We start from the raw sequence: 25958 nt of genomic DNA, 5'->3' as shown, positions 1-25958 counted from the left end.
TCATGTTCTTTAACACTGAGGAGTGCATGAGAGTAGTAACAGAGGATCAGAAGTGTCTCCAGACCCAGGCCCCAGCAGGAATATGAGATACAGACAGATGGTCCAGGAAGGCCTTCCCAGATGAGAAACCCAATTGGAGCCCGAACTCAGATGATGGAAGGACCGGGCTAGAAAGATATCGGCTGGCTTTCCTCCAGGGGGTCAGGGCCGGAGCCAAAAATCCCACCAACATGGCTAAAATCTCTGAGGATTTCCAGAAGCCTGATGAAAGTCCAGCAGCTTTCTATGAGAGACTATGTGAGGCATACCGAATCTACACCCCTTTAGACCAGATGCCCCAGAAAATCAAACCATGGTAAATGCCATTTTTGTAGGCCAAGCCCAGCCTGACACCAGGAGAAAATTACAGAAACTGGAAGGGTTTGCAGGAAAGAATGCTACTGAACTGCTAGAGATAGCTAACAAGGTTTTCATCAATTGAGACAGTGCAGCAAGGAAGGAGGAAGAAAAGAGAATACAAAGAAGGACCAATATAATAGCAGTGGCTTTAGAGGCTCAGGCTCCCAGCCAGATCTGCAAGGATACAGACCAGGGGGTAAAGGAAGAGTGAGCCTGAGATGAGACCAGTGTGCCTATTGTAAGGAAACAGGGCACTGGAAGAATGAATGTCCCAAACGGCAAAGTAAAAAGACTGGGCCCCCTTTTCCACCCAGTTGCTATCAACCAGAGCCACCCGAAGCAGATCTCATTGGGCTAGCAATGGCTGATTCCAACTAGGGCAGACCGGGCTCTTTTCAGCTAGGCCCCCATGAGCCCATGGTCAGAATGAAAATTGGGGGCCAGACTGTGGACTTTATGGTTGATACCGGAGCTGAGCACTCAGTAGTCACTCAGAAAGTAGCACCTCTCTCAGGAAAGGAGGTCACCATTATTTGGAGCTATTGAGGACCAGACCCATAGACCATTTTGCCGCCCTCGCTGATGCCAACTTGGCAGTCATCAAGTAATTCACGAATTCCTGTACTTGCCAGACTGTCCAGTGCCTCTAATGGGTAGAGACTTTTTAGCCAAAATGAGGGCAGAAATCACTTTTTCTCCGGATAGCTCAGCACAGCTTCGCCTAGGTGAGGAGACCTCCCTAATGATCCTGTCCTTAGCAGTGCTGAGGGAGGAACAATGGAGACTTTATACCCCCCAGACAAAGGCCTCACCATTAGAACCTGTATTAGAGAAGGAATTCCCGCTGGTCTGGGCAGAAGGGAATCCTCCAGGCCTGTCTAAGGACCAGGACCCGGTGCTAATTGAGTTAAAGCCTGGGGCACAACCTTTTAAAATCCACCAATATTCAATTCCAAGGGAAGCACACCTAGGAATCCAGATCCACTTAGACTGGCTGCTTCAGTGGGGACTTGTTAAAAGATGCTGGTCTCCATGGAACACGGCCAGGTGCAGGATCTATGGGTTGTTAATGAAGCTGTTATAACCCTGCATTCAGCACTGCTGAACCCCTACACTCTTCTGGGATTCATCCCATCATAGGCGGAATGGTTTACATGCCTAGATCTGAAAGATGCCTTTTCCTGTCTTTGATTAGCACCTTCCAGTCAGCCTCTCTTTGCTGTTGAATGGGAAAACCCAACTATAGGGGCCAAGGAGCAGTTCACCAGGACCAGACTACCACAAGGATTCAAGAACTCCCCTACTCTTTTTAGTGGAGCACTAGCATCTGATCTGCCTAAGCTCTCAGGACAGGACTTGGGGTGTGTTCTACTCCAATATGTAGACGACCTCCTACTGGCTAGCTCCACACGAACTCAGTGCTGGGAGGGAACACGAGCCCTTCTGAGACTATTAACTGAAACAGGTTATCGGGTGTCTAAGAAAAAAGCACATATTTGTCAGAAAGAAGTCAAGTATCTAGGCTTCCGAATCACCCAAGGGAAAAGAAGGCTAGGGACTGAAAGGAAGCAGGCAGTATGTGCCATCCCAGCCCCTAGCTCCTGTGTCAGATTTCTGAATGCCTGGGAGTGGCAGGGTTTTGTCCAATTTGGATCCCAGGGTTTTCAGACCTGGCTAAAGCTCTCTATGAAGCTTTAAAAGGAGAAGAGAAGGCACCCATCAGCTGGGGTCCCAAACAGGAGAAAGCCTTCACCACCATAAAGGCAAAGCTCACTGAGGCCCCAGCACTAGGGCTACCAGATGTGACATGAGAATTTAATGTTTTTATTCACGAGAACAGCGGGGTAGCCCTAGGAGTTCTAACCCAGGAGTTTGGAGCCTGGCAAAGACCAGTAACCTATCTCTCCAAACAGATTGACCCAGTTGCCTCTGGTTGGCCCCTGTGCTGCAGGGTCCTTGCAGCCATGGCATTATTAGTCAAGGAAGCAGATAAACTTACCTTAGGAAAAAACTTAAATGTAAAAGTACCTCATGCTGTTGTCACGCTGATGGAAGCAAGGGGGTAGCACTGGCTGACTCATGCTCAAATGACTCAGTATCAAGGTCTGTTATGTGAGAATCCACGGGTACGATTAGAAGCAGTGAGAACACTTAATCCGACTACCCATCTCTCTAGGAACAGCTGTACATCCTTATAAACCTGGAGACCAGGTTTGGGTTAAGGATTGGAAAAAAGAGCCCCTGAAGCCTACCTGGAAAGGACCCCATCCAGTCATATTAACCACTCCCACAGTTCTTAAAGTTGCAGGACTAAACACCTGTATCCGCCACTCCCGGGTGAAGGCAGCCCACCAGCCGATTGCCTGGAAGTCCTAGAGGAGGCTTATTCCAGCTGGCCAGACCTAAGGGATAGGCCCCTGCAAAACACGGACTTGGTATTGTTCACAGACAGCAGCAGCTAAGACGAGCCAGATATGCAGTGGTATCAAACTTTGAGACAATTAAAGCACACACCCTGCCTGAAGGATGGTCAGCACAGAAGGCAGACTTTGGGCCCTAGTAAGAGCCCTAGAACTCAGTAAGAATAAGTGTGCCAACATCTACACTGACTTGTGCTATTCTTTTGCTACCCTGCATATCCATGGGGCCATATATAAGGAAAGGGGGCTCTTGATGGCCAGAGGAAAAGGAATAAAAAATTAGAATGAGATTTTAAACTTACTAGAAGCAGTCTGGGAGCCCAAGGAAATAGCCATCGTCCATTGCAAAGGTCACCAGCAGGGGAAAGACTCAGTATCAGAAGTAAACAAGAGTGCTGACTCCACAGCCAAGCTGGCTGCTAAAGATCTGGCATGGATCATATTGGCCCCCAAATTACCTGAACCTCCAAAATACACTCCTCAGGAGGAGGAATGGGCCCAGCAAGAAGGGGGCAAGAGAACAATTGAAGGCTGGTGGATACTCCCAGATCATAAGGTCTATGTCCCAGAACAGTTATCCCATAAGGTAGTCCTCTAGTAGCATGAACTCACTCATTTAGAAAAGGCTGCCCTAGAAGATTTGTTAGGCAGGTACTACCTAATTGCCCATCTTTCCTCCTTGTGTGCCTCAGACTCTCAGCGTTGCCTCTTCTGTGCTCAGAACAATGCCAAACAGGGTCCTGTGGGACCAATAGGAGTTCAGCGCTGTAGGCAAGCTCCTTTTGAGGACTTAGAAGTAGATTTTACAGAAATAGGGCCTAGCAGAGGGAATAAATACCTGCTAGTCTTTGTTTGCACCTTTTCAGACTGGGTCGAGGCATATCCCACTCACACTGAAAAGGCAAGAGAAGTCACTAAGGCATTGCTGAAGAATATAATTCCACAGTATGGAATGTCTCTGACCATATGGTCCGATAATGGCCCAGCCTTTGTAGCAGAAATAGTAAAACAGGTAGCCAAGGCTTTAGGAATTAAATGAAATCTACATACAGCTTACAGGCCTCAGAGTTCAGGGAGAGTGGAGTGCATGAACCAGACTCTAAAGCAGACAGCCTTACCCTGGGCAGATATCTTGCCTTTTGTACTCCTGCGGGGACGCTGTGCCCCAAGGGCCAGGGTAGGTTTGAAATTCTATACGGTAGACCTCCTCCCTTAATTCAGCCAAAGGGAAATTTGGGGGAAATAGGGAACTTAGAAATCCAGAAACAACTATAAGGACTTGGAAAAACTGTCTTTGAGGTCCACAGGTGGGTTATTGACTGACTACCCATCTCTCTAGGAACAGCTATACATCCTTATAAACCTGGAGACCAGGTTTGGGTTAAGGATTGGAAAAAAGAGCCCCTGAAGCCTACCTGGAAAGGACCCTATCCAGTCATATTAACCACTCCCACAGTTCTTAAAGTTGCAGGACTAAACACCTGTATCCGCCACTCCCGGGTGAAGGCAGCCCACCAGCCGAGTGGCATCCAGTCTGAGTGGAACGTGACCTCTGACCAGAAACACCTCCTGTGGATCACCCTCAAGAAGACAGCAGACCTGGCTGAGCAACCTGCTCTAAGGAATTCAGAAACACCCTGCTGAATTCTCCCTAACACTAATCTTTCTTTCTTATCTCCTCCTAACGTAACATGCTCTAGTATTTCTGGATAATCACTGGTTTATCTAATAATTTTTATTTTGTCTTTTTATGAGTGCCAGCGGAATCTGAGTCTAGTAACAGAAGAAGAACTCATCTACTCTTGCTGGGACACAGAAGCACCATAAAATTACTGCTCCCCATACAGCAAGGAAACCAAGGCCTTATCATAAATTGTTGGATTACACTTTGTCATGCCATCCTTTGCTCCTTGCTTAGAAACTCGCTACCCAAATATGCTAGACTGGGTAGCACACGAGAAAACCCAATCAAGCCAGATTTTTGTTAGCTATACTTGTCAGCCTGTGGTATGTTACGACTCTACTACCAAATGCATGTGTGTGTGTGGGGGGGGGGGGGGGATTGTATTGAATAGGACCTGCCATTACCAATGTGCAGCTAATGTATCTCCTATTTGTTTCTGCAGTATGCAGGGCCAACGTCCAACAGGTCACCACCCAGATGAACTATGCAACTTTACCCCCAAGGCTGAAAACACCACCTACCCCTGGTGCCCCCTGCAGGAACATTCTAAGCGTGTGGGACCACTGCTTACCTCTGCCTGCCTGAAACCAGAAGAACTCCCTACAAACCCCTCTGAGAGGAAGAAGCAAGATGCTAACCCCTTGGTCATTGTCCCTTTCCAGCAGGAAGTAGCAAAGAGCGGTCGTCACCCCTGTTCACCATAACATCCCATGGTCCTTGCTCCACAAGGCTAAAAGAAGCTTGTAGGACCAGGAGGGGGGGTGGGAATGAGCAGGAAACTGGTCTTACAAGGGGTGTCAGGCCATAAAAACTGAACAGATGTTGGGGGCCAGATGTAAGCTGGCAAGGTCCTTGCACCTGAAGGGGCTAGCAAGGCTGAGACCCTTACCCACACAGTTTTCCCAGACTTGTTTGGGTGGCAGTTATCAGTAGAATGAGAACAGCCTTTCATGGCTTACCAAGAAGCCTGTAACTATTTACTGAAATATGCTGTACTGAGAACTTGTCCTTCTGCTGTGTCTCTCCCTTAGAGATTAAGAGGAACAAAGAATACATTCCTCTTGACAGACCTCCTATTCAGTGTGTTATGTATAAATAGGATTGTGTGGCTAATAAAGTTGCTTCAGTTCCTCGAGAACTGGAGTCCTGCCGATCCCGCTTTCCTGTCTTTCTTTCTTTTCTCAATTCCCACCTCCCTACCTCAGCCCTGCTCAACCTGTCAGGCTGGCCCTGACAAACAGAAAGGGGCCACTGGGAGGGGCCACGGGGTGCCCACCTCTGCAGCCCGTCCATTCTTTCCTGCCAAGGAAACCTGGGAAGGGGAGTGTAGAGTCTGCCAGGCGAGAAAATTTCCAGAGGAAGATGGCTGAGAGGCCCATGGCAGCACCGAGGTCTGTGCCTCTCTCCAAGCACACCAGAGAGTCGCTCACAGAAGCCAGTAACCAGAAACCCCTGTCCGGGGGACAAGAGAAATCTTGTACAAAACCATCGCCATCAAAAAAATGCTGTTCTGCCCTAACCGGTTTGGCTCAGTGGAAAGAGTGTTGGCCTGCGGACCGAAGGGTCCCAGGTTCGATTCCAGTCAAGGGCTTGTACCTTGGTTGTGGGCGCATCCCCAGTGGGGGGTGTGCAGGAGGCAGCTGATCGATGTTTCTCTCTCATTGATGTTTCTAACTCTCTATCCCTCTCCCTTCCTCTCTGTAAAAAATCAATAAAATATGTTTAAAAAATGATTTAAAAAAACAAACAAACAAACAAAAAACGCTGTTTTGACAACACTGAAGTAGAAGTTTCCAACTTGGAAAATGCATAGCAGGTTGAGTCAGCTTCTGCCAAACCTTGTTCTCCAAGTCCTGTGTCCCCTCAGACGCAGCCACAGGCCCCGGCTCTGGCCAGTGATTCCCTTCCCGCCACCTGGGCATCGCTGCTGGGCCTGCAGAAAGCGCTGAACGCCAGGCCTGAGGCCTCTGCAGAAGCTGGCAGCCCAGCAGCGCCACTGTGATAATGACAAGGTAACAGATGATACCCCTGAAAGCTCACTCATACCATCAATGCCAGCAGAGGACAAGGCGGCTTCCCCTCCCAAACCAGCAGAAACCTCAGCAACTCCCGTGGGGAGGAGGGGCCGTCTGGCAACCTTGCTGCCACTATTTGCTCCTGGGAAGATGATGTCAGTCTCTCATCAGCAAAGCAGAACAGTGCCCCAGGACAGCCTGGCACCACTTGTTTGTCCAAATCTTCCTCTGCCAGCGGAGCATCTGCTGGCATCAATTTTGCCCAGGAAGCCGCATGCTGCTCCCCGAGGGGTGGCCATGACTCTCTGAACAAAGCCCTGGCCTCGAGAGCCGCCTTGAAAGCCGCAACTGTCTCCTTGCCTACAGGTGCCGTTTCCAGCGCTGTGAAAGCTGCTTCTTCCCCTGTGAAAGCTTCTATATCTGTCACCAATGCTAAAAATTGTGAGGTAAGAAAACCTGAGCGACTTCAAAAAACTGCTAGTCCTTTGAAAACAGAGGTATTGAAACCAATCGGGAAATCGGCTGAATCCCAGACAGTTCAGCCCAAAAAGTAAGCAAATAGAGAAACTTGTCTTCAGTCTCACTCTAAAGACAAACCTACAACACCAAGAGCAGGAGTCAAGCCGTTTCTGGAGCGCTTTGGAGAGCGCTGTCTAGAAGGCAGCCAAGACAGCCCTGCATGGAGCACACCCCACAGAACCCCCGTGGTCACTCCAAACACCAAGGACATCCAGGAAAGACTGTTAAAGCAAAACACATCTTCATCTACTACCCACGTAGCCCAGTGGCTCAAGCAGGAACATGAAAAAGAACTAGCATGTCTTCGTGGCCGATTTGACAAGGGCAATTTATGGAGTGCAGAAAAAGGCGAAAACTCAAGAAGCAAACAGCAAGAAACCACACAGGAAATTCACTCTCAGAACATTCCCCTCAGAAAACATCAAGTTGTTTCAAATACCCAGTCCCGTCCAGTAACAGAAAAGGAAAAGGTGGCAGAAGAGCAGACTCCAGCACAGCCCCCACAGCCCAGAGCCGGCAGGTATCACTGAATGTGAAATGACAAAATCTAGCCCTTTGAAAATAACACTGTTTTTAGGAGAGGAAAAGTCTTTAAAAATAACATCAGACCCAAAGATTGAACAGCAGACCAAAGTGGTACATGAGACTGAGATGAGCATGAATGACAAGGATGACATCAATAGTTCGAAAGTGATTAACGACATCTTCAGTGATGTCCTGCAGGAAGGCGAGCTGGATGTGGCCAGGAGCCCAGAGCAGATGGGCCAGGTGGGAGGCGAGAGCGGGAGGACCAGGAGGATGCCCTGAATATCTCCTCGATGTCGCTGCTTGCTCCGCTGGCACAGACAGTCGGCGTGGTAAGTCCAGAGAGTTTCGCTTCCTCGCCTAGATTGGAACTGAAGGGCAGTAGCATACATGACGAGAGTCCCAAACCAGGAAAGTTCCAGAGAACCCATGTCCTGCGGGCCGAGTCTGGTGACAGTATTGGTTCTGAGGACCGTGACCTTCCTTACAGCATCGATGCGTACAGATCTCAGAGAATCGAAGAAACAGACTGTCCTTCAATAAGCAGATTGCTCGGAAGGAAGATGCTACTTCAAAATTGGAGGGAAAAAGGAATGCTGAAGAAAAGAGCATCTTTCCTTGTCAGGTGAACATCAAGCAGAAAATGCAGGAACTCAACAATGAAATCAATCTGCAGCAGCCGGTGACCTACCAGGCCAGCCAGGCCCTGAACTACTGTGTGGACGAGGAGCACGGGAAGGGGTCCCTGGAAGAAGCCGAGGCAGAAAGGCTGCTTCTGATGGCAACTGAGAAGAGAACACTTTTGATTGATGATCTGAGTAAACTGAAGAGTGAAGGACCTCAGAGGAATGTAGAGGGCTGCCTGGGAGGCACCTAGGCATTTTCTTATAATTATTGTCAGCTGAACTCAGAGCATAGGCAGAGCCACGCCCTGGGAACATGCTTCCCCAATAAGGGTGGACATGTTAATCAGGCAGGGGCGGAACTAGATATGTAAATCTAGGCCTTTAAAATAAACCTGCTGTGTGGCTCAGCCCGCTTTTTGCCGCCTCTCCATCAGAGAGGATGGCGCCCACCTGGCCCCACCTTAAAATATATTTCTGCGTCTTGGTCTTTCTTTAATTTCTTAATCCCCAGCTCCTCCACTCAGCAAATGGACTGTTTCCTTTTCCATGCGGGACATGGAGAAGAGAGAAACAGCCCCCCACATTTGGCGCCCCCGAACAGGGACTGAGTATGGAGGCAAGAGAAGAAAGCGAGGGGGTCACTCCCAGAAGCGTGTGCACACAGATTTAAAGGAATAAGGTAAGGGGAGTGTATTGTTGTGAATTGATATGAAATAGCCAGGTGTAAAACGTGGGTAATCCTCAAAAAAATGCTTTAAACTATGCTCTGTTAATTATAGTCAAATTCTTGATTTCTTTCTTAAGCTTTGTTGATGAAACCTGGGAAAAGGTTAGAAAGCAGTTGTGTGACCAATACTCAGCAAAAAGTCCAGAGAAAATTCCTATTTTAATCGGTGATGGCCTTGATTCAGCACAGGAGAGTTTAAGAATGTCTAAGTGGGGTGCAGCCACGGCCTTACAGCCTGGAGTGGAAGGGTGCGAGTCTCTGAGAATACCATCTGCACCTCCTCTGCCTCCACGTGTAAACTACTTGTAACCAAGTAGAAAAGGATTAAAGGAATTTCTCAGCAACTGCCAATGATTCTTTATCTTAAAAAATCTTTTCTTTCCTTAAAAAAAAATAAAAATAAATAAAAATTGAAAAATAAATAAAGTAAAAAGAGTAAATGCCAGACCATTTCTGAATCTTCCCCTAAGAAACAAGGAGGTGGGGGAAGCTCACGCGGTCATCCAATATGGACGTCACTCCCCAAGAAAGCCACTTCTTCGCCTCATCTTCGCCATCTTTATCCTTTTTTTCCAGCTAATGACTTAAAGCTTTTACAAATTCATAAATGCATCTGGGATTTCTGTGCACATGTAAAGGGAGAAGGCCAGTTTAAAAACGAGTGCGCATAGTTTTGAGCTGAACTTGACCTTTTGCTGTGTACAGAATAAAAACCCAAAACTGTTTTGGCCTTAAAAATGGCGGAGATGAACCTGAGAAAGAAATGCAGGCTGGTTTCTCAAGGCGATTTAAAGTAGCTCTTTTGAAATTTCTTGACTTTCCCAGCAGGAAAATTGTGATCATTTTGAAATTTAGCAGTTATGCCAGGCTTATTGGCTGGAAACTTAAAACTTTTAAGTTCAAATCATATAAAAGTATTGAGATTTATAATACTGAAATGTTGATCTGTGTATGCCTAGTATGAAGTCTAGATGATAGAAGTTAATCTATTAATTGAAAATGCTTTATATTTTATTTGAAATGTATCCTTAAATGTAAAAGTCTCTTTTCTTGCCATTGAAAAAGTTTAAAGCTACATACTTTTTTTAATGGAAGGAGGGGTAGACATGCCCTTCCCCTAGTGTGTAGGTAATCCAATTCCCGCCAGCAGCCATCTTTAGGAATGTTAATTTGCATTTCAATGGCTACACCTTTTGCTAGAGACCTTCCAAGAAAAGGTCAAGCAGCCAAAAGGTGGCTCCTTTGAAATCAGCTTTCCGCCAGTAGTCATTTTTTAATACAAGTTTTCTTCTCAGTTTCTCTGTGCAGAAAAAACATGGTTTAAAGTTCATTATTAGATTTTAAAATTTATTCTTAAAAATATAAAAGTGTAGCAGAAAAAACATGGTTTAAAGTTCATTATTAGATTTTAAAATTTATTCTTAAAAATATAAAAGTGTAGTTAATCAAAGAACTGCTAATATTTGACTTGTAAGCTCTGAAAGTTTAAAGTGCAAATTTGAATCAGGAGAAATTAAATATCTAATGTATAACTTGTTTTTATAAAAATAAAATGTGTTTTCTCTTAAATGATTAGGAATTCAAAATATGTTACTCATTGGTCTGATTTAAAAAAGAGGATTAATTTTATGATCTCAACTGAAAATTTTTTAATACAAAAACCAGTTTAAATTTGATTGATATTCTTTAAGATAATTATAAAGGGTATAAACAGCTAATGAGATTTCTGTTTGTCTACAATATAATGTTGGTCATCTATCCTTTAGGGGTTTTGGTTTGCTCTGTCAAAGAACAGTGTAGACAGCCGCCACTTTGAGCTGCCTGACGTGGCAGCAGCCATGTTGGCCGCATGGCCTGCTGTTCCCCTGGGGGCTGCCATCTTGAAACAGCAAAGGCCCCGCCCACCCTCTGACTTAGTCAATCACCAAAGGAATGTCTGCTCACTGAGGCAGGATGGGATTTCAGGGGTGGAGCTTTAAGGCGGAGTTTTACTACGGAAATGCAGATGGGGCAAAAAGTGTGCTTGCATCACGGATTTATTTAATACTATTTTTAAGAAGATATTTTTAATACTTAATAAATTAGCAATCACGGTCTTAATATAATTTCAGTGGTATGATAGACCAATGTTTTAAGCAGTTGGCTTTATAAGGGCTGACAATAGAGCTCATATTTCTTAAAAGGCTTGTAGATAAGAGACATTTTTAAGTCATCTTAAATTCTCAGTAGAACCATAGTTATACATATATCATAAACAAATAAAGAGTAATTGATTCCATGGTCAAGACTAGATCCTATTATGTTGAGAACTGCTTTTAAATGTTGAAAATTTTTTAATTAGATATGTATTTGACAGTTTTTCCCAAGTGCAATATTTCAAAATATAATATGCTTGGTTGCATAAGAAATTTCTGCCAAATAAAAGAAAAAATTGATTTATTAGTAGCAATGTCTTTACTTAAACTAACAAAAGCACCACGCCGCTGCATTTTAAATTAGGCTGGAGGTGGGGCAGCGTTTGCACCTCATGTATCAGACATAAAATTACTAAATTTACTAATCTTTGTAAGCAATTGAATCCTAGTAAAGTAAAATTCTTCTGAAGGCTTCCCATGATCCCTCTGTATATGCAAATAAGCCAAAAGGGAATGCTGTTTAAAAATATTATTTTAAATTTAAATAATAAGGAGAAATTTTAATATTTTGAAATATCTTCCACTAATATTTATAGGATAATCTAATGATTTGCTGTTAAAATACCAAATCTGAAAATAAGTACAGTCACCATAAATGTTTAATGACTTTGACTTGAAATACATGGCCTTGTGGCACTATCAGTCAAGATCTAAGAAGTAATCCTATAGGTTACTTGGTGTAAAAGAGAAAGATTTTTCTTTTTTAAGTTGAAGTTCTCCAAGTGTAATCCAGCAGGAAGAAGACAAACCAGACAACCAACAGCCCAGAGACCACCTGGGGCACGGTAAAGTGAAGTATGGTAAAATTAACTCAGGTGAAAACTGTAAGTTTCATATTGGTCTTAGAAGGCACATTTTTCCTTTACCTGGGAAGGACAGCACAACTATCCCAAGGTCAGAGGGCTCCAGTTGGTGTGTCAACTCAGTGTTCTGGAGACCCAAAATTGTAATCTACATAAAGTGCCTAAGTTTAACCCAGGTCACCCAAAGATTCGAGACCCAAAACTGTAATTTTGATAACATGCCTAAGTTTAACCTGGGTTACCCAAGGACTCTAGATAATGTGTTTACCCAAAACTGTAGTTTGGATGGCATGCTGTCTCTGTTTCTGTAAATAGCCTTTTTTTGCAAACGAGGTTCCTCATTCCAAACTTGAGACAGCCAATTTAAAATTGAATTGTCATGACCTAGAGCAAAGAATATTCTTACATGGTATTATTCTACAAGTTTTACTCATAATTTTGATGATTTAAAACAGTATATTGTATATTTATACCAAACAAACTTACAAATTAATTCTTTGAATGTTTGGCAACAATTAAATATTTAAGAACATAAAAGGATTTATTCCCTTCCACTGTGTGGAAGGCCCCCTGGGAAGGCACTTAAGCATTCTGTATTGACCTCTCTTGACCTTTTTGCCAAGAAGATTTCCTCTTCTCACAATTCAATTGCCTACAGCTGTTACCTGAGCTCTCCGTTCAAACTGAGATCATGTAAAGCTGGTACCATGGATCTGTCTCTTGCCCAATGGCGTAAGTTGGGCCCTCTCTGGAGAAGAAACCTGGGTTCCCTATGATCAATGCCGGGACCCCGCCAGCAGGCGAGGGGATCCAAAGGTAGTTTCTGGGCATGGAGGCCAGAGGTACATAGGCTACCAAGGAGACAAAACTGAACCTCACATCACCCTACTTGGCCCAGAGATGGCTGGTAGTCAAAGACGGGTAAGACCTCACAGGGTGGGGCGACCTAAGACAGGCACAGTCGGGGGCCAGTAGGACAAAACTTGGGGTTCAACAGAGGTGGGGCACAGATCCTCACCCCCCAATGGTGCAGGGGCTTGAACACTCGCCCCTTCTGAGGAAGGTCTCCTGTCCCCGTGGCTGCTTCTTGCTTCCCATGCCCAGCCCAGATCAGGAACCAAATAACAGAAGAGACTTGGTCCAGCAGAAAATGGTACCCAGAAAAACGAAGGCTTAGTTTAACAGACTCTAAATTTAAATCTAGCCTAACAGAAATGCTTAAGCCTCCTCAAGGATGTAAAGTGATCCTTTCAATTAATATTTACAGTGTAAATTTAAGATTATTGTTAAAATATTAAATTTGACAGTAAAATAGTTAAGTTTTCAAATTAATTAAATTTGGCTAACTTGAAATAAATATTCAAACAGTATTAACCAAAATTTTCATTTCATGGTAAAATTGCTTAACATGCTATAAACCTAAAGCAGACATATTTTATGCAAAAAGTTGGAATTTAAAGTTATCTAGACTGCATTGTAAGTTTTCTGAAAAGCCTCCTAATAATTAAATAAAAAATGGGGGGGGATAGTGGAAAAATATAGTGGAAAAATGCCATGTAAGAAAATAAATCCTGTAACTAAATTAAAATTTTTTCGTTAGCGAGACACCCAGAAAAAAACACACATTATGTCAGGGAAAGCCAGGAGAAGATCATTTCAAAGAAAAAATCCCAAGTGAGGTTTTCTTTATTAACCTTTGGTCGAGAATACATTTGTATATTTTCAGAAGAACAGCTCCGAGACCATGTAGATTCCTGCAACAACAGATCCCAACTGACCAGATTGCTCCAGCCACAAAGACAGGAAAGACAGTTCAAAGATAGAGATGGTGAAGACACCTTGTCATGATAGCAGTCAGCACCTGTGCATTGCTGCAGGTTGCCCAGGACCAAGAGCAAGGAAGAAGGAGCAATGCAGCCAATTCGGGTGCCAGAGCGTTACATCCGTCACCACAATGGACTCAGACATTCACTCAAAAGGACTAAGTACTGCCCTAATGACAGCAAAGGGGAAGAAGAAGAAAACTGAAAGACGCAAGGGACTGTTGTACCAATATGGAGTAATCTGAAGAAGTTAACGACTGAAGCACAACAGATTGTGGAAAAGCAAGAAGTTGAAGCTACTTCTTCAACCATGTTCCTGCTCATGCTAGCATCTGTTAACTGCCAGTCTTCTGCAAAGTCTTGCGCAGCCAAGTCCAAGGACTCTGAGTAAATATACACCAGCAGCAAGAGACTTACTTTTTTTCATTTAGAAGCAAAAATGTTAATGTCTATAGTTCTGATTTCTCATATTGTTGTTTTGCATTGGCATTGTTTTGTTATTATTTAATAGCCAGTTTTGTTCTTAACGTTCAAATTTTGAAAATGATAGCATGTATGTAGTTTAGTTTTTGCATTTGTATTGTTTGCAATTGTTTTAATTCTAGAGCCCTACTATTAATGTTTAAAATTTTACTTTTATTATAGTAGCTTAAAAAACAAAAACGGGGGAGATGTAGAGGGCTTCCTGGGAGGCACCTAGGCATTTTCTTATAATTATTGTCAGCTGAACTCAGAGCATAGGCAGAGCCACGCCCTGGGAACATGCTTCCCCAATAAGGGTGGACATGTTAATCAGGCAGGGGCGGAACTAGATATGTAAATCTAGGCCTTTAAAATAAACCTGCTGTGTGGCTCAGCCCGCTTTTTTCCGCCTCTCCATCAGAGAGGATGATGCCCACCTGGCCCCAGCTTAAAATATATTTCTGCGTCTTGGTCTTTCTTTAATTTCTTAATCCCCAGCTCCTCCACTCAGCAAATGGACTGTTTCCTTTTCTATGCGGGACATGGAGAAGAGAGAAACAGCCCCCCACAGAGGAAGAATAAGGTTGGTCTCCTCTCCCAAAGTGAATTTGTCCTGTCCAAAGGGTCAGTCATTTTGTCAGAAATCTGTTTACCTCTCAAGGCAGATTTTGTCTGCAGCACAGTTCAGAAACCAGATGCAGCAACTTACTTCTTCCTGATCATACTGAAGGCAGGAGCCAAGAACATGGTGGCCACCCCGCTGGCAAGCACTACCACTTCTTTGAATGGTGATGCCCTGACTTTCTCCACTACATACACTCTGGAAGATGACTTTGAAATCAGTATTGAAGTTTACAGCTTGGTGCAAAAGAAAGGTCCCTCAGTGCTAGATAAGAAGAAAAAGGCATACAAATCCAAGGCTATCACTTCAAAGCGACTTCTCACATCTATAACTACAAAAAGCAACCTTCATTCTTCAGTGATGGCCAGCCCCTGTGGTCTCCATGCTGTGCGCACCAGCAACTTTATCCTTGTTGGATCTTACACGCTGTCCTTGTCTTCAGTAGGAAACACTAAGTTTGCTATGGACAAGGTGCCCTTTTTATCTCCTTTGGAGGGTCATATTTAATTAAAAATAAAATGTTAAGTGAATTCAAGTGTTGAAGAAAAAGGTTTCCTAACCATATTTGAAGATGTAAGTGGGTTTGGTGCCTGGCATCAAAGATGGTGTATTCTGTCTGGAAACTGTATTTCTTACTGGACGTACCCTGATGACGAGAAACAGAAGAATCCCATAGGAAGGATAAATCTGGCCAATTGCACCAGTCGTCAGATAGAACCAGCCAATAGAGAATTTTGTGCAAGACGCAACACTTTTGAATTAATTACTGTCCGACCACAAAGAGAAGATGACCGAGAGACACTTGTCAGCCAGTGCAGGGACACACTCTGTGTCACCAAGCACTGGCTGTCCGCAGACACCAAGGAAGAGCAGGACCTCTGGATGCAGAAGCTCAATCAAGTCCTTGTGGACATTCGCCTCTGGCAGACTGATGCCTGCTACAAGCCTCTCGGGAAGCCCTGAGCGGGGCAGTTCCCATGCCGCTTAGTGGTGGCTTTGAGCTCTGTCATACGTGTATCTTAAGAGTAGCAGATATGCTGATGGCATTTTATGCTTTAAAAACAAAAGGGTATGTGCCAATATTCACTACATGTTATGCAGTATTTATGTCTTTTGTATGTAAAACTTCAACTGATTTGTCATTCATAAATTGCCTGGAGGAAAATTTATTATAGTTTATTTTGCTAAATCTTAATCTAAAATCCTCATTTCCTAGAAAACTGATTATTCAGTTATTCATGAGAAAATGTTTGTTTTTAAGTTAGAAATTGTAAGTTGTCTTGTTGGAGCTGTGGGTCTCAGCACAGAGGGGTCTTGGGAGTTAGAGTCACTCTTTAGCCTCATACATCTTCCTATGGGTTGTGGGCCTTTATTGGATATATCTTGTTACTGTTGCACTGAAGACATTTCTTAGGGACATTATGGAAACGTTTTTAGTATGAAAGTAAGGGCTTTTTCAAAGAGCAAATGGACATTCGTTTAAAGCTGAGGCTTCTACGAACAGGAGATGTGGACTTAGGGGATATTGTGTGAGATTTGGGGGTAAGATGTTTTATTTAGAAGACTTAATAATCACATGGTTTACATTTGCTGTTACTGAAGATGCTGAGTGGTACACATTTTCATAAAATGTAGCTTTCAAAAGTAACCATTTTTGCTTTATAGCTAACAGACTCCTCAGATATACTTGGCATGTTAGTTTCTTTCTGTTCCTGTAACAAGAACAAATGTAAATTGAAGAAATTTTATATAAGAAAGTAAACTTCACAAGCTGCTGTGGACTAATACTTGGCTTGTCAAAGCTCTTGACTTTTTTACTTTTCATGTCATATTTGACAGTGTCTAGAAATCCGTTATGAAACCTGTTGAAAAACTATTAAGTAATGTATTCCTTTAAAAGCCTAACACTTTATTTTTGTGTTATAAAATACTGTAAAGCATGTTCTCAAACTTTTAAGTACACTTTGAGTTTCTTCTCTAAATTGTTAAAGTTATTGATGGTCTCATTTATAAACACTAAATTCTGTCACCTCCTGTCATTTTATCTTTTATTCATTTGAATGTGTTTTTTCTTATGTGTATTATAAAATGTGTTTTATGATCTCTTACCTAAATAAATACTTGCAAATGGCAAACAAAAAACAAAAAACAACTATGAACAATGCACTTCCCTGGAGGGAGAGGGGGAAGGTAGGAAACTGGTCTTGCAAGGTGTGTCAGGCCATAAAATCTGTGAACAATGCACTGCCCTGGTGGGGGGAGGGAGGTCATTATCACTGGCCCCAGGAAAGATCACTGGATATGGCCTGGGGACCCCCAACACCTGGGGGCCTTCCTGTAAGCCCACAAAAGGGGGCAGAACCATATCTGCAAGACAAAGACCCCAGAAGGTTATAAAAAGTGAAGCCCTCTGCGTGTTACTCACTCTGATTTGGAAATTATTCCCGGAGTCCACTAGTGTTAATAAATGGGGTGCTTCCCTTTCTCTAGAAAGCGTGCTTGATATTTTTTTGGTCTTCTGCAACAACATAATTAAAAATTGTTTCAAGGGGATAATAAGCATGACCTCCTATTTCTCTATCTTGGGCAGAAGTCAAGTGTATTTTTTCTTACAAATCTTACATAATTTTCTCAGTGACAATTCAGACATTGAATTTAATTATATACTAATATAAATGTCAGCTTTAGCCCTGGTTAGGTTGCTCAGTTGGTTAGAGTGTCATCCTAATATGCCAAAGTTTCAGGATCACTTCCCAGCCAGAGCAGGTACAAGAATCAACCAATGAATGCATAAATAAGTGAAAGAACAGATCACTGTTTCTCTCTCTCTCTCTCTCTCTCTCTCTCTCTCTCTCTTCCTCTCATCCTCTCTAAAATTAATTTTTTAAAATTAAGTTATAAAAAATCAAAAGAATGAAAATAAACAAAGGTCAGCTTTATCTTGGATAGCCTTATGTTGGGATGTTTGCTTCAAAATATAAAACTCCTGAGGCAGTCAATATTTATGCTCAATACATGCATGCTTCTGCTATCTATCAGATAAAAATCTTTTGTAAATTGATTTTCACCTTACTTTTCACAGGCTAACATTTCCTAATAGAACAAAACATGAGGGTTGCCCCTGTTACCTCTGCTGCAGCTATATTTTTTCCATGGGTGTTTTCACATGCTATTCCTGTTTCTATAATGGTCCTTGCCATTTTGTGTTCTTCCATCCATCAGTTCTTCAAGTAACTCTCCCAAAATAATTTTACCAAATAATTTTCAATTCTTTTCTATACTACAAAATCTCCCTTCTGTCTTAAATTGTCAGTGATATTAACATATGTATACCTTGTCTATAAAGATAGATTGTCACATCTTTCAAGGCAAACATGAATCTGGTTTGTGTTTTTTTGTCCTTATATAACTTGAATATATAATCTTATGTATTTTTGTGAATAGAATATATTAAATAATAGGACCTTATAAGAAGTTATATATTAAAATTTCCTATTTATTAACCTTTATGAATACTCAAATTTTCACTAAGGGAATGGGTGAAGAAAATCTATTAGCCAACACCTCATTTATAAACTGTTGCTTAAAATGCATACAAATAAATAGGTTAGAAGAATATTTCTAAGATGATCAGAAAAATTTTTACAGTATAGAGTAAGACATAGTAGTTAAGCTAGTATAATTGCTATATTATAGTTATCAGGAAAGGTCTTATAAAGAAACATATGGCATACTCAAACTAAAAAATTGAGGAAAACTTAATAAAGAGAATATTTGCAAGTGCGGGTAGACTTTACAGAAAGTAACAAGTAATTGTGAATATCCTGAGGAGGGTTGCAAGAGTGAACAGTCATTACTACACCTAGCCTTAAAGGTGTAAGTAGAGCATGTGATTCTAGGAGTGTTATTGGAGCGATTCATATTACAGGAGCTGTAGATTTGGTAAGTGCCAAGGAATTTGTTGACAACACGGCATGGAGTAAGCTGAGGTCATAAATATGTTAATTTTACGTTCCTCTTTTATTCTAATCTCCTGCCAGTTGTTGTTGTTGTTGTTGTTGTTGTTTTTTTAATCAGGAAGAGAAAAGTCTATACAGCAAGTTAATTCCTTAATTCTTGTCTTATAAAATACCCTTACAGGGTGGAGCAGACAGGATAGTGTATCTGGAATGAAAAATATCTGGGACACAAACACAATAAAAATTTTATCAGTTTAACAGAGAAGTAGGTCTTGTTCACATAAAGTCTAAAAATTGTTATTTTAAATAATGATTTGTTTTTCTAGAAGTGTGATTCAAAGATCAGGGACCCTTCCATCTTCTGCCTCCAACATCTTGACATATAGTTTCTAAGCATATTTTTTTAATTTTTTTTATTAAGTTACTAGGGGCCCGGTGCACGAAATTCGTGCACTGGGTGTGTGTAGGGGGGAGTGTCCCTCAGCCCAGCCTGCCCCCTCTCACATACTGGGAGCCCTCAGGCATTGACCCCCGTCACCCTCCAATCGCAGGATCGGCCCCTTGACCAGGCCTGACGCCTCTGGCCTAGGCGTCCGGCCCGGGCAGCGGGGACCCGCAGCTGCAGCGGCCCCACGATCGTGGGCTTTGCTTTAGGCCCAGGCAAGGGACCCCTAGCTCCTGGGACTGCCAGCTTCGACCGTGCCCAGCTCCCATCGCTGGCTCCACCCCTACTTCCTGCTATCACTGGCCAGGGCGGAAAAGGCACCTGATTCTCCTATCATGGCTGGGGGGCAGGGCAAAGGCGGCCCCAGGGCCGCCTTTGCCCTGCCCCCCAGCTCTTAGCTCCCCCCTGTGTTTCCAATCACTGTCAGTGGCAGGGGGCTTCTTCCTGCTTTCCCTTTCGCCTCCCTGCATTGTGCCTACATATGCAAATTAACCGCCATCTTGTTAGCAATTAACTGCCAATCTTAGTTGGCAGTTAATTTGCATATAGCCCTGATTAGCCAATGAAAAGGGCAGCTCGTACGCCAATTACCATTTTTCTCTTTTATTAGTGTTGATTATATATGTGTCCTTATTCCCACATTTCCCCCATCTACCCCCTCAGCCCCCTGTTGTCTGTGTCCATTCGTTAGGCCTATATGTTAGCATATAAGTCCTTTGGTTGATCTCTCCCCCTTACCCACAACCCCCCTACCTCCCCTCAGAGGTTTGACTGTATGATTGATGCCTCTCTGTCTCTGGATCTGTTTTTGTTCATCGGTTTATGTTGTTTATTATAGTCCACAAATGAGTGAGATCATGTGATATTTATCTTTCTCTGACTGGCTTATTTCACTTAGCATAATGCTCTCCACTTCCACCCCTGCTGTTGCAAATGGTAAGAACTCCTTTTTTATCGCTCTGTAGTATTCCATTGTGCAGATGTACCACAGTTTTCTAATCCACTCATCTATTGATGGGACTTAGGCTGTTTCCAAATCTTAGCTATGGTGAATTGTGCTGCTATGAACATAGGGGTGCATATATCCTTTCTGATTGGTGTTTCTAGTTTCTTGGGATATATTCCTAGAAGTGGGATCTCTGGGTAAAATGGGAGTTCCATTTTTAGTTTTTTGAAGAAACTCCGTACTGTTCTCCACAGTGGCTGTACCAATCTGCATTCCCACCAGCAGTGTATGAGGGTTCCTTTTTCTCCACATCCTTGCCAGCACTTGTCCTTTGTAGATTTGTTGATGATAGCCATTCTGACAGGTGTGACATGGTACCGCATTGTGGTTTTGATTTGCATCTCTAAGATGATTAGTGACTTTGAACATGTTTTCATATGTCTTTTGGCCTTTCTTCTGTCTTCTTTCGAAAAGTATCTATTTAGGTCCATTGCCCATTTTTTGGTTGGGTTGTTTATCTTCTTTTTGTTAAGTTGTATGATTTCCCTATAAATGTTGGAGATTAAACCCTTATTGGTGATAACATTGGCAAATATGTTCTCCCATGCAGTGGGCTTTCTTATTGTTTTGTTGATGGTTTCCTTTGCTGTGCAAAAGCTTTTTATTTTGATGTAGTCCCATTTGTTTATTTTCTCTTTTGTTTCCATTGCCCTAGGAACAGTATCACTGAAGAAATTGCTTCGGCATGTGTCTGAGATTTTGCTGCTGGTGGATTCCTCTAGTATTTTTATGGTTTCCTGTCTTATGTTTAAGTCTTTTATCCATTTTGAGTTTATTTTTGTGTATGGTTTAAGTTGGTGGTCTAGTCTCATTTTTTTGCATGTATCTGTCCAATTTTCCCAACACCATTTATTGAAGAGGCTGTCTTGACTCCATTCTATGCTCATGCCTCCTTTGTCGAATATTAATTGAGCAGAGTGGTTTGGGTCAATTTCTGGGTTCTCTATTCTATTCCATTGATCTATATGTCTGTTCTTGTGCCAGTACCAGGCTGTTTGAGAACAGTGGCTTTGTAATACAGCTTGATATCTGGTATTGAGATCCCACCTACTTTGTTCTTCTTTCTCAGGATTATGGCAGCTATTCGGGTTTTTTTTTTTGTGTTCCAGATGAATTTTTGGAAAGTTTCTTCTAGGTCTGTGAAATATGCCCTTGGTATTTTAATGGGGAGTGCATTGAATCTATAGATTGCTTTGGGTAGCATGGACATCTTGATGAAGTTGATTCTACCAATCTATGAACACGCTATGTTCTTCCATCTGTTTATATCTTCCTCTATCTCCTTTTTCAGTGTCCTGTAGTTTTCTGTGTATTGGTTTTTTATCTCCTTAGTCAAGTTTATTCCTAGGTATCATAATTATTTTGGTGGGATGGTAAATAGGATTGCTTTTTTTGGTCTCTCTTTCTGTAAGTTCATTATTGGTGTATAGAAATGCCATATATTTCATGGAGTTAATTTTGTATCCTGCTACATTGCCGAATTCATTTTTCAAGTCTAATAATTTTTTGATGGAGTCTTTAGGGTTTTCTATGTACAGTATCAAGTCACTGCGAATAAAGACAATTTTACTTCTTCTTTTCCAATTTGGATTCCCTTTATTTCTTCTTCTTGTTTGATCACAATGGCTAGTACTTCCAGTACTATGTGGAACAGGAGTGGTGAGAGTGGGCATCCCTGTCTTGTTCCTGTTCTTAGGGGAAATGGTTTTAGTTTTTGCCCATTGAGTATGATGTTGGCTGTGGGTTTGTCATATATGGCTTTTATTATGTTGAGGTATGATCCTTCTATTTCCACCTTGCTGAGCATTTTTATCAAGAAAGGGTGTTGGATTTTGTCAAATGTTTTTTCTACGTCAATTGATATGACTATGTGATTTTTATCTCTCAATTTGTTTATGTGATTTATCACGTTTATTGATTTGCGGATATTGTACCATCCTTGTATCCCTGGGTAAATCCTACTTGGTCATGGTGTATGATCTTTTTGATGTACTGCTAGATCTGATTTGCTAGAATTTTGTTTTGGATTTTGGCATCTATGTTCATGAGGGATAGTGGTCTGTAATTCTCTTTCATTGTGTTGTCTTTATCTGGTTTTGGTATTAGGGTGATGCTGGCTTCATAGAATGTGCTTGGAAGTGTTCTTTCCTCTTAAAAATTCTGGAATAGTCTGAGGAAGATAGGTTTTAGTTCTTCCTTGAATGTTTGGTAAAACTCCTCTGTGAAGCAGTCCAGCCCTGGGCTTTTGTTTGCTGGAAGCTTTTTGATGACTGCTTCAATTTCTTCCATAGTTATTGTCTTATTGATATTTTTTGAATCTTCCTGATTGAGTTTTGGAAGGTTGTATGTCCATTTCTTCCAGGGTTGTCTAGTTTGTTAGAATAGAGTTGTCTATATTATTTTTAACAATAATTTGTATTTCAGTGGGGTCTGTTGTTATTTTTCCTCTTTAATTTCTGATTTTGTTTATTTGGGTCCTCTCTGTTTGCTTCTTTTTGAGCCTGGCTAGAGGTTCATCAATCTCATTATCCTTTCAATGAACTAGCTCTTTGTTTTATTGCTCTTCTCATTTTTTGTGTGTCTATGTGATTCATTTTTGCTCTGAGCTTTAGTATCTCATTCCTTCTGAATACTGTAGGTTTTCTTGTTTCTCTCTTTCTAATTCTTTGAGATGTAGAGTTAGATAATTTATTATCATTTTTTCTTGTTTTATGAGGTAGGCCTATAAAGGTATAAACTTTCCTCTCAGGACTGTTTTCATTGTGACCCATAGATTTTGGATTGTTGTGTTTTTATTGTCATTAGTTTCCAGGATATTTTTAATTTCTTCTTTGATCTCTTTGGTAACCCAATCATTGTTTAATAGCATGCTAGTCAGCTTCCAAGTGTTTGAATTTTGGGGGTTGTTTTTATTGTAGTTTATTTCTAATATTATGCCATTGTGATCTGACAAGATGCTTGATATGATTTTTATCTTCTTGAATTTGGAGAGAGTTTGCTTGTGACCCAATATGTGGTCTATTTTTGAGAATGTCCCATGTGCACTTGAGAAGAACTTATATTCTGTGACTTTGGTGTGAAATGTTCTGAAGATGTCAATTAAGTCCATTTGATCTAGTGCGTCATTTAGGCTTGCTATTTCTTTGCTGATTTTTGTCTAGAGCAGCCGTGGGCAAACTATGGCCCGCGGGCCGGATCTGGCCCGTTTGAAATGAATAAAACTAAAAAAAAAAAAAAGACCGTACCCTTTTATGTAATGATGTTTACTTTGAATTTATATTAGTTCACACAAACACTCCATCCATGCTTTTGTTCCGGCCCTCTGGTCCAGTTTAAGAACCCATTGTGGCCCTCGAGTCAAAAAGTTTGCCCACCCCTGGTCTAGAGGATTTATCCAGTGATGTCAGTGGTGTATTAAAGTCCTCTACTATGATTGTATTGTCGTTGATCTCTCCCTTGATATCTTCAACGAGTTTTTTATGTATGTGGGTGCTCCTGCATTGAGTGCATATATGTTTATCAGGGTTATATCCTCTTGTTTTATCAATCCCTTTAGTATTATGAAGTGTCCTTCCTTATCTCTTGTTATGGCCTTCACTTTGAGGTCTATTTTGTCTAATATAAGTATTGCTACCTCAGTTTTTTTTTTTTTTTTCATTTCCATTTGCCTGAAAGTTATGTTTCCATCCTTCACTTTCAGTCTGTGTGAGTCCCTTATTCTGAGGTGGGTCTCTTGTAGACAGCATATATATGGGTCATATATTTTTTTTTTTTATCCATTCAGCCACTCGATGTCTTTTGATTGGAGCATTTAGTCCATTTACATTTAAAGTTATTATTGAACGGTACTTCTTTGTAGCCATTTTTATTTTTTGTGCCTTTTTTCTTTCTTAGCTTTTTATTTCTTCTTTTTACACCAACCCCTTTAGCATTTCTTGCTGATTTGGTGGTGATAAACTCCCTTAGCCTTTTTTTGTCTGTGAAGCCTCTTATTTCCCCTTCAATTTTGAATGATATTCTTTCTGGATAGAGTATTCTTGGATTCAGTCCTTTGCTTTGCATCACTTTGTAAATTTCCGTCCATTCTTTTCTGGCCTGATGTGTTTCTGTTGAGAGATCATTTGATAATCTAATGGGAGATCCCTTGTATGTAACTTTCTGTCTCTCTCTTGCAGCCTTTAAGATTCAAAGCACAAATGTACTCATGAAAATAATAACCCCACTATAAGTGACCACCTGAGAAAAGAGAATTTGGGGGCAGAATCTATAGAGGCTGAGCTTACATACAGAAGATAAGGTTAAGAATTGGATGAATATGGGGAGTATCTCAGTTCAATATAGAGGAAGTAGAAAGGGGATGGGTGGATAAGAGGAAAGAGAATGAGAAAAAATAATAATAAATTTACAAAAAATTTGATTTCAAAAATGGTATAAAAATAGCAAATAAAAATAAAATAAAATAGAGTGTTGTAAAAATAATGTGAAAAGAAATAGAAAATAAAACAACAAACAAAAACAGAAAAACAAAGAAAAGAGAAGAAAAGAAAAAAGGTAACAAAATAATAATAACAAAAAATAAAAATAAAAATGAAAAAGTGAAGTATTCCTTTGGCTGTCTTAAGATCCCAGTCTTTTGTACTGTAGTGCTTCTCAGGTTCTGATTGCTGGGACTGAAAGTCTCTCTTTAGTCCAGCCCCTTTGGGCTCTCAGGGACTATTTAGGTTTTGGTGTTGGTTTTTTTTCAATCCTTTGTACCATTCAGGGTGGAATCTGGGTGTGGCTGTGTTAGTTGTCTGGATACTGGAGGGAGGGGTTATCTCTCCAGGACAAAATGGCTGCCCAGGTCCCAGGCTCCAGCATGACTCAGTGCCAAATTCACTGCCACTTCTCCTGGACCCCCCTCTCTCCCCAGATTCCACAAGTCTGCACCTTCTCCCACACTCCAGCCATGGGTAAGTGTCTATATCTGAAAGGTCTTATGAACTAGGCTCAATGAAGGAAGGCACAAGCCACAGGGGCGGGAAGGCTGCACCTCTGTGCGCTCCTCTCCTGCTGGCACTCTTCAGCCTTTACTGACTGTGGACCAAGATCTAGAATCCCCTGTGGTCCAGCAGTTCTGAAGACCTTCTTTTCACAGCCAGACACTGTGCCTGCCCCAAGGGATGCAGCTCAAGCCGGTGCTGTTTGGATTCCCTCTGATCCTCAGGTCTCAGAGGTCTGGCAGATTATGCTTGCCAGAGCCTTGATTTTACCTGTCTCCAGGGATCTTCTGCCCTTCCCGGCTGCAAACCGCCTCCCAGCTGAGTCTCCTTTGCCAATTTGCGATGGATGTTACTCATTTCAGCTGCTCACCCTATCTGCTCCGGGACAAGGCTCAGGGCATGTCTGTCTATACTGCCGCCATTTTGTCTCCTTACCTCTAAGTATTAATAACTTAATCATTTAACCACATGTAACTTCAAAAGAAGTAGATATATGTTACTGAGAATAAGAGAACATAAATTGGTTATTTTTAGTAACAGTCTTTTATCAGAAATGGCTTTTGCAAATATATTCTCTCAGTCTGTAGCTTGTGTTTTTATTTTCTTGACAGTGTCTTTTACACAGCAGAAAATTTTACTTTCAATGAATTCTGGGTTATCATTCCCTCTTTCATGGATTGTGCCTTTGTTGTTGTATCTAAAAAAGCATCACCAAACCCAAGATCATCTACATTTTTCCTATGTTA

The 25958-nt window shown here is 41.8% G+C and overlaps 1 protein-coding gene across 1 annotated transcript; it reads left to right on the top strand.

The window, feature by feature from the left end:
- Window positions 1-230: 230 nt before the first annotated feature.
- On the top strand, window positions 231-16972 carry LOC132223533 (anillin-like). The gene is given in 12 exon segments (XM_059678663.1): window positions 231-355; window positions 997-1124; window positions 3125-3405; window positions 3541-3764; window positions 4946-5184; window positions 6288-6471; window positions 6473-6633; window positions 6636-7540; window positions 7542-7821; window positions 7824-8099; window positions 8102-8412; window positions 14776-16972. Coding segments are annotated over 12 exon segments (4122 nt in total). The 3' UTR covers window positions 15784-16972.
- The last annotated feature ends 8986 nt before the right edge of the window (window positions 16973-25958 follow it).

The sequence above is a fragment of the Myotis daubentonii genome, chromosome X (assembly GCF_963259705.1).
Source record: "Myotis daubentonii chromosome X, mMyoDau2.1, whole genome shotgun sequence".
Taxonomy (NCBI): domain Eukaryota; kingdom Metazoa; phylum Chordata; class Mammalia; order Chiroptera; family Vespertilionidae; genus Myotis; species Myotis daubentonii.
This window is presented reverse-complemented; position numbering and strand designations above follow the sequence as displayed.